The sequence below is a fragment of the Microtus ochrogaster genome, chromosome 16 (genome assembly GCF_000317375.1).
Source record: "Microtus ochrogaster isolate Prairie Vole_2 chromosome 16, MicOch1.0, whole genome shotgun sequence".
NCBI classification, from domain to species: Eukaryota; Metazoa; Chordata; class Mammalia; order Rodentia; family Cricetidae; genus Microtus; species Microtus ochrogaster.
Genome location: NC_022018.1, coordinates 23,424,232 through 23,433,883, shown reverse-complemented (window position 1 = coordinate 23,433,883; position 9,652 = coordinate 23,424,232). Strand labels below are relative to the sequence as shown.

The 9,652-nt window shown below is 42.5% G+C and overlaps 1 protein-coding gene across 1 annotated transcript in view; it reads left to right on the top strand.

Annotated features, from left to right (window-relative positions):
* Positions 1-1,051: 1,051 nt before the first annotated feature.
* Positions 1,052-9,652, top strand: part of Dhtkd1 (dehydrogenase E1 and transketolase domain containing 1) — a 43,024-nt gene continuing 34,423 nt past the window's right edge. The window contains exon 1 of the mRNA XM_005354921.3: positions 1,052-1,343. Within this exon, the coding sequence (XP_005354978.3) occupies positions 1,052-1,343 (292 nt within the window). The remainder of the gene's footprint in view (positions 1,344-9,652) is intronic.

Genomic DNA, 9,652 nt, shown 5'->3' with positions numbered 1-9,652 from the left:
AAGGCCACTTCCTAATCCTTGTCAAGTAACAGCCACTCCCTAGTGACCAAGCATTCAAATCTGTGAGCTTATGGGGCCATTGCTATCAAACCACCACATCAAGTCGAGCAAAGTAGGCCAGGCTCAGAAGGAAAAGTACTACTTTTTTTTTTTCATTCACATGTAGATTCTAGATTGTTAAGGTCTGGAGAGATGGCTTAGCAGTTAAGGATACTGGCTGCCCTTCCAGAAGATCTGGCTTCAATTCCCAGCACCAACATGGCAGCTCACAATCATTTGTTGCCCCAGATCCTGAGGTGCCAATGCCCTCTTTGGGCCTCCACAGGCACTGCTTGCACGTGGTGCACAGATATACACAGGGGAAACACCCATAGACATAAAATATTATAAAAACCATGAAAATGCACCGAGCAGTGGTGGCTCACACCTTTAATCTCAGCACTCAGGAGTCCAAGGCAGGCAGATCTTTCTGAGTTCAGGACCAGCCGAGTCTACGGAGCGAGTTCAAGTCAGCCAGGGCTACACAGAGAAACCCTGTCTCAAAAAACCAAAAGAAAGAAAGAGAAAGGAAGAAAGGAAGAGAGAAAGAAGGCAGAGAAAAGCCTAATGGAAGATATAGGCGGGAAGAAAGGGGTCAAAGTGGACGGGCAGGGGAGTAAGGAAGGAGGATCATTGAGAAAAAAGTATGAAGGAAAATGCAACATCACTTTGTAGGATAACTTTTTTAAAAAAAATGGTGAAACTGAGTTTTCTTCTTTCCCCCAAATCCTTTCTTTTTGCATCCTTGTTTTTTGTCCTTTCTGTAAGGAAAACTACACTGCTGTACTCTACAGCTTCCAGCAGAGGGTGAATTTTAAGGCGGGAGACTTCAGGATGTACATATAGCTCTACTGTAACAAAGCTAGTCTTGCTCTGCTGCCATCGTTGCACTGGGTCCAAATCCAGAAGGCCTTTGTCCCTGGGCTTTCCCCCAGACCAGCCTGGGTACTGGGCGTAGCTACGCCTCAGCTTCCAGCCTCTGATTGGCTCTGAGAGGCCAACACCTTGACCAATGAAGCCCGGGGGCGTTGTCCTTGGGCGAGTCCTCAGCCTCAGGCAGTGCATTCAGGGTCTCACTCTCCTCCCGCGACCACCTCTCTCGTCTTGGCGGCAGCTCCCGTTTCTTCCATTCTTTCGGACCCAGACTGACGTGGCTCCGGCCACTATGGCAGCTGCAAGGAGAGCCCTCTGCCTAGCTGTCCCGCTTTTCCGACGCTGTTACCAGACGGAGAGGGGCGTCTATGGCTACCGGCCTAGAAAGGCCGAGAACGGAGAGCCCCGAGGCGACCGTACAAGCCCCTCAGGTTAGGGGTGCGGCTGGACACTGAGGGCAGGGACCAACCTGCGCTGCGTGTGGTGGGGTGCTCTTGAAAGTGGGTACTGGGCGCCTGGGAACTTCTGGCCTGTGAAGGATCGCTGCCTGGGAGAGCTGAGGATATGGTAGGAGGAAGGTGTGGGAGTTGTCAGTGTCGAGGTCACCCCACTGTCTAGCTTCCACAATTGGGCATCCCTGGACTTTGTATTCACGTAGTCTCCCCATCTTTTTTGTTGGATCCTAGTTTGGGAACAGCTTCTCTTTTCCATTCCTCATCCATCAACAAGTAGGAATTTAGCCCTTTGTGGAGATGGTTCTGTGAAAAGACACACGTTCTAAGATCTCCCAGCTCTTAACCAGACGATATATTTGCAGGGCCAACAGATGGCATCTCTGTGCTACTTGCAGGAGGGCAGTTGGTACATGATCTAGACAACAGTGGTATTATTTGCCCTTGGACCTAGCTAGCCTTTCTCTTTAATTGCTGAACTCGCAACCATGTGGCTGATAGGTTTTGACGTAATTAGCCAACGCGAAAATCAGTTTTTGGAACTATTTTGCAATCTCGTGTCCAAGAATGATTTCGAGTATTTGGTTTATGCTACAAAGTTAAGTTATTCTATCATTTGTCCTTATGCAGTAGAAAAATGCAGGTTATTAGAGAAAACTGTTGGCATCTTTAAATTTTTTTACATTTACTTATTTGTTATATATCTTTCATATTTATTTATGTGTATAAGTGTTTTACCTGCATGCATATATGTATACTATGTGCATGCCTGGTGTCCAAAGAAGGCATTGGATTCCCTGGAACTGGATGCACAGATACTGTGAACCAGCATGTGGCTGCTGGGAATCTAACCCCGATCCTTTGCAACTATGCCTGTTTAACTACTCAGCCATTTCTCCAGCCCCGATTTAGCTTCTTTTTAAAAAATTGATATTTATTGAGTTCCACATTTTTCTCTGCTCCCCTCCCAGCCTCTCCCCTCCCCCCTTCAACTCTCCACCAAGGTCCCCATGATCCCAATTTACTCAGGAGGTCTTGTCTTTTTCTACTGTCTACTTCCCATGTAGATTAGATCTATGGAAGTCTCTCTTAGTGTCCTCATTGTTGTCTAAGTTCTCTGGGATTGTGGTTTGTAGGCTGGCTTTCTTTGCTTTATGTTTAAAAACGACCTATGAGTGAGTACATGTGATAATTGTCTTTCTGTGTCTGGGTTACCTCACTCAAAATATTGTTTTCTAGCTCCATCCATTTTCCTGCAAAATTCAAGATGTCGTTATTTTTTTCTGCTGTGTAGTACTCCATTGTGTAAATGTACCACATTTTCCTTATCCATTCTTCGATCAAGGGGCAATAGGTTGTTTCCAGGCTCTGGCTATGACAAACAAAGCTGCTATGAACATAGTTGGGCACATGTCCTTGTGGCACGATTGAGCATTCTTTGGATATATACCTCAAAGTGGTATTGCTGGTTCTTGAGGAAGGTTGTTTCATGATTTTCTGAGAAATCGCCACACTAACATCTAAAGGGGCTGTACCAGCTGGCATTCCCACCAGCAATGCACAAGTGTTCTCCTTTCCCCACAACCTCTCCAGTATAAGTTGTCATCAGTATTTTTGATCTTGGCTATGCTTACAGGTGTAAGATGGAATCTCAGAGTTGTTGTTTTGATTTGCATTTCTCTGATGACTAAGGATGTTGAACATTTCCTTAAGTGTCTTTCAGCTGTTTTAGATTCCTCTGTTGAGAGTTCTCTGTTTAGGTCTGTACTCCATTTTATATTGGATTATGTGTTCTTTTGGTGTCCAGTTTCTTTTCTTATTTCTTTTTAAATATTTATTTATTTATTATGTATACAATATTCTGTCTGTGTGTGTGTCTGCAGGCCAGAAGAGGGCACCAAACCTCATTACAGATGGTTGTGAGCCACTATGTGGTTGCTGGGAATTGAACTCATGATCTTTGGAAGAGCAGGCAATGCTCTTAACCACTCAGCCATCTCTCCAGCCCCTGGTGTCCAGTTTCTTGAGTTCTTTGTATATTTTGGAGCTCAGACCTCTCTGTCTGATGTGGGATTAGTGAAGATCTTTTCCCATTCTGTAGATTGTCGTTTTGTCTTGTTGATCATGTCCTTTGCTTTACAGAAGCTTTTTAGTTTCAGGAGGTCCCATTTATTAATTGTTTCTCTCAGTGTCTGTGCTGCTGGGGTACTATTTAGGAAGTGGTTCCCTATGCCAGTGCGCTCAAGTGTACTTCCCACTTTCTCTTCTATAAGGTTCAGTGTGGTTGGCTTTATGTTGAGGTCTTTTATCCATTTGGACTTGAGTTTTGTGTGTGGTGATAGATATGGATCTATTTTCATTCTTCTACATGTTGATATCCAGTTATGCCAGCACCACTTGTTAAATATGCTTTCTTTTTTCCATTTGATATTTTTTTGTTTCTTTATCAAAGATCAGGTGTTAGAAGATGTGTGGATTGATATCCAGGTCTTCTATTTGGTACCACCATTTAGCTTCTTGTTTGTTTGAAACAGGGTGTCATTATGTAACCTTGGCTGATGTAGAGCTTGTGTAGACTAGGCTGGTCGCAGACTCAGAGATCTGCCTGCCTCTGCCTCCTAAGCACTGGGATTAAAGGTGTGTGCCACAATGTCCCCACCCCCCAGTTGGCTTCTTTTATCCTAATATTAATGTTGACAGTCCCCTCTGTCAGACTATATGCCTTTAGTCCTCTCACTGGAGAGGCAATGGCAGCTTGGGCCTCTGTGAGTTCAGTACCATCCTGTTCTACATAGCGAATTCGGGTCAGCTGAAGCTACGTAGTGAGACCGTTTCTACTAAAATAAACAAATCCTTTTTATTGTTTAAGTGCTACCAGATCTTTCTTTGACTTTTCACACTTTGGAACCTTAGAGTATCTTGCTATTTATCTTGGGAACCATTGAAAATAAATCTCATCTCTTTCTTTTGTGTAGCCCAGGCTCTCCTAGAACTCGCTCTGTAAAGTTGGACTCAAACTCAGAGATCCACTGTCTCTGCCTGAGTACTGTTTTAAAAGCATGGCCACCATACCTGGCTGTAGTCAATTTTTTTTTTGGGGGGGGGAAGCATTTTGACCAACTAGATTGTTAATTCTGCATTTGCAAGGCTGTAGATATTTTCTTCCACATTGCAAATTCAGTGTGTAGACTTTTTTTTCAGTGTCGTTCGAACGTATAACCCTACTTACCGAGCTACTTACTTCTCAGCTCCCTATAATTCATATCCATTATTCTTGAACTTATTTGTTGATGAACAGTGATTTTGGTTCTTAAAATGCAAGTTCCTAGCTCTGAATCTTTTCTCTTTACCCAGGTTCTAATTCAGTGACCAGGTCCTGAAACATAACCCCCCCCCTTTCTTTTTATAGCGTTGGAGATCAAACTGAGGGCCTTGTGCATGCTAGGCAAGTTCTAGACCACTACATACACCCTCAGCCTAGGATTATGTGAATGTGTGTATCTGTGTGTGTCCGCCTTTGGCTAGTCATAAGGAATGTATGTTGTACATGAAGGGACAAAACCTTTAAGATCGTGTCAGTGGACACTCAACATGTAGCTGCTGTGATTGGTTTGACCTTTTCTTTCACATCCGATTGACCTAATGAATTAAGATTGCCGTGGAAAAACCCGTCTAATAGTTACCATTTGGAAAAGTATATGAGAATCACTCTGGGAACTTCAGGCTGGTATAGTTAGAAGAATATCTCTGGAGTTGATTTTATGTTTAAGTCCTTCTTTCTTCCCTTATCACCAAATCACTTTCCACAGCCTCCTAATAGAGAACCTGCTTTATTATGAGCTTCCTGGTAACATCTAAAAGTTCAGTGTTGAACTATAACCTCAGGTCATGGGTATAATTGTACGTATTAGCGCCAGTGTGAAGGAAAGCAAAGTTGATGATGGAAACAGTTATTTGTGAGTTGCAGTGTCTGGCTTAAGGGATTTTTTTGGGAAGGAAAATTGTGTTGTTTTTTGGTTGGTTTGTTTTGTTTACTTTCTTTTTGTTTTTTGTTTGTTTTTCAAGATAGGGTTTCTCTGTAGCTTTGGAGCCTGTCCTGGAATTCTCTCTGTAGACCTGGCTGGCCTCGAACTCAAAGAAATCCACCACCTGCCCCTGCCTCCCAAGTGCTGGGATTAAAGGTGTGCACCACCACAGCCTGGCTTTTGTTTTTGTTTTTTGTGTGCTCGCTCTCTCTCTGTCTCTCTGTCTCTCTGTCTCTCTCTCTCTCTGTCTCTCTCTCTCTCTCTCTCTCTCTCTCTCTCTCTCTCTCTCTGTGCGTGCATGTGCACACATAGAGCTAGAGTTATAGGTGGTTGTGAGCCACTTAGTATGGATGCTGGGAACCAAACCTGGGTCTTCTGCAAGAGCAGCAAATGCTCTTAACTGCTGGGCCATGTTCCAGCCCCTTAAACGTCATAAATGACATTATGTGCTGCATACAAAAGGCTGGTCATACCAGGTGGAGGATGTCTCCCCTAAGATTCAGATATTATTTCTTCTTTACCTCATTGGTATTTAGAAACTTGAACAATGTAGAATATGTATTGTCTATACCTAAATCTCTGGGCATAGCAGGTACTGAGTAAACATATTTGAGTTAAAACAAAAACAAAATGAGTCTCCCAGACAGCCTCTCTGGAATCATTATTCCTGACCTCATTTTATTATCTTAGTGTGCAGAATCAAACTCTGGTCCTGTGACACTCGAGGCAAGCACTTTACCTGGAGCTCTTGCCTCTGGGTCCTGTTCTTTTCTCCTTGTTATATTCTGTTCTAGGTGCTAAGACACAGCTACTCTCGATAGCAGTGCTGAATTTCTACCCATTTGTTGATAATAAAGTTTCCACTTGACCTCATGCTTTCTTTCATTCTTTTAAAGATTTTTTAAAGTTTTATGTATAGAAGTGTTTTGCATGCACTTGTGTCTCTGTACCACGTATGACTGGTGTCTGTGTACCGCATATCCCAGTCCCAGAGGTCCCTGGGACTGTGAGTCATCTTGTGGGTGCTAGGAATCAAGTCTGGATCCTCTGGAAGAGCAGTCAGTGCTCTTAATCTGAGCTGCTTCTCCAGTCCCACTGTTTATTCCTTAGTAAGACATATAAGGTCAGGGCTCTCTGCTGGCACCAGGCACACATGTGGTACACAGACACACATGAAAGCAAAATACCCGTTTACAAAAATAAAAATAAAGGTTAAAAAAGACACATATATCATATGTCCTTGTATATGCAATTTTTTGAGACATAGTCTTACTCTGTAATTCTAGTTGACCTGGTACTTGTTATTGTAACCTAGACTGGCCTTGAACTCATGGTAGTCCTCCTGCCTCAGCTACCTGCATCCTGGGATTACAGGAATGCATCACCATGCTAGGCTCATGCAATTTGTGTGTGTGTGCGTGTGTGTGTTTGGGGTATTTAACTCTTTCTTATATAACCAGAACATTGAGTATCAGGAGAAGATGCTTTATTTATTTATTTATTTATTTATTTATTTATTTATTTATGTTTTTCAGCCAGGGTTTCTCTGTTTTTCCTATCTTCCTGGAACTAGCTCTTGTAGACCCAGCTGGCCTCAAACACACAGAGGTCCGCCTACCTCTGCCTCCCAAGTGCTGGGTTAAAGGTGTGTGTTACTACTGCCTGGCTGAGAAGATGCCTTTTAAATATGGGCCAATACATTGTTTCTGTGCTTTTTTGTATAAATATAATGATGTCTTTCTGCATTTGTCCTTAAATTCTGGACAAGTGTATTTATAGTTAGTGTTTTATAATTTGGGAGTCTGGAAGTTGGAGTTAACAACCTTGATGTTCTTTCAGAGATTTTGGGCAGTTCACAATCTTCTGTAACTCCAACTCCAGGGGATCTGACATCCTCTTCTGACTTCTGCAGGCACACACGCACACACACACACACACACACACACACACACGTGCACAAACACACAAAGTAAATAAATAAACTAACTTTCTTTAAATAAAGAATAAGAATCAGGTGAGGCCATGGGCATGTTTTTAGTATTTTTCAAGTATATCAGCTGCTGTGAAAGTACAGTCTTAATCCAGAGGAATGATTTTCTATTATGAATCATGATTTAATTCTGAAGTATTTATAAGATAAAATACAAACCCTTCTGGAAATGGACACTTTGACACTTCAGAAGTGACACAGTGGTCGAACTGGTGACACAGACCTATAATTCATTCCCAGACTGAAATAGGAGGATAATGAGTTCAAGGCCAGCCTAGACTTTATGGTAGAATCCCAGGAAAAGCACCAAGAGAGAATGAAGTGAAGGCTGTGGAAGGCTTCTTCACCCTCATACCTGCCTTGGTTACAGTCAGCTCCTGCCTCAGGAGCCCATACCATTCACCAAGCCTTGCTTTGTGCTGAGGACTTAAGGAAACACTACATTTGTCTTTAGAAACCTCTTAGATTGGGGTGGTTGTTAGTGTTTTCATCAGTTAAACTTTGACCCAGGCTGTGTTCTTTGTAGTTTACTCTTGGTAATGGCTTGTACTTTAGTCTCGGTAAACCTTAGTTACCAAGTAACTTTATTTATTTATTTTATTTATTCATGTGTGGTATCAAACCTAGAATATTATGCATCAGTTTTGAATCTATTTATTTAAATTCCCAATTTACAGTGGAGGTGAGTTTAAGAGTAGTGATTCTCACATATACTTTTATACTGAAGGGTTTTAGACTTTTTAGATTTTCTTTTCTTTCTTTCTATCTACCTTTCTTTCTTTTTGTTTTTGAGACAGGATTTGGTTTTTTTGTTTGTTTGTTTGTTTTTTTCGAGACAGGGTTTCTCTGTGGCTTTGGAGCCTGTCCTAGAACTAGCTCTGTAGACCAGGCTGACCTTAAACTCACAGAAATCCTCCTGCCTCTGCCTCCCAAATTCTGAGATTAAAGGCACATGCTACTACTACCTGGCCTTTTTTTTTTTTGCATCTTTTAAAAACTGTATTTGACTGGATGGTAGTGGCACACTCCTTCAATCCCGGCACTCAAGAGGCAGGTAGATCTCTGAGTTTGCTGCCAGCCTGGTCTACAAGAGCTAGTTCCACAACAGGTTCCAAAGTTACAAAGAATCCCTGTCTTGAAAACAAACAAACAAACAAACAAACAGAAAAACGGTGTTAGAAACTGAACAGTGGTGGTGCATGGCTTTGATACCAGCACTTAGAAGCCAGGGGCAGATGGATCTCTGAGTTTGAGGCCAGCCTGGTCTACAGGGTGAGTTTCAGGACAACCAGGGCTACACAGTAAAACCCTGTCATACAAAAAAAAAAACAAAAACAAAACCCCCAAAACTGTGGCTACTTTTCTTATTTACATTACAAACTACATGATAGAAGCAAATCAAAAGAGAAAGGCTTATCTTAGCTGGAGTTTCAGGGGAGACAGTCCATTATGGAGAGGAAAGCAAGGCAACTGGGCAGCATTGCAGCAGCAGACATATGAGCGGGCGCTCCTGACATCTTGCCAGTTCAGGAAGCAATGACTGTAACTCTAAAGGCCTGGCCAAACAGGCCGACATCCACCAACACCAGTCCCCATGGCCCAGATGTTCTGTTCTCTCTCCAAACAGGACTACCTGCTGGGAACAACATGTTCTAACACACCAATCCATAGGGAGCATTTCCCGTTCAACCGGTAACCGAGACTTTCCAGAGAGGGAAGTCACTGGATTCTAGACCAAGGCTGGCGGTTACTGTCTCTATCACAGTAGAGCTTTGATAGTTGAAGTGATGTTTTGGGGGATGTTCTGTATTACAAACCACAGTGACCTTTACTGGAATTGTAAAGAATTAGTTTGAAGAAACTGAAAACATTAGTGATTTTCACAACTGTAGAAAATTCTAAAATATTAATGCAGATGGAAAAAGTAGACAACCTTAGTTCTATATAGTTCTAGTCATTCCTTCTATAGGTTCAAGACATCCTTCTTCAACTTTTGTTGTAATAGATGCAGGGACGAGAATTTGCCTCAGTGGCAGAATACCTGCTTAGTGTGCTCAGGGCTCTAGGTTTTATCTCCAGGGAAAAAGTGTGTGCGTGTGTGCGTGCGTGCGTGCGTGTGTGTGTGTGTGTGTGTGTGTAATGGAGTGTTGAAGTAAAAAACACGTTCAGATTCCAGCTTCTTTACTACTAGTGTCATTCTTTAGAAATTACTTACCCTAACTGGGAGGTGGTGTGCAAAGGTAGTGTTACACACCTTTAATCCTAGTGCTCAG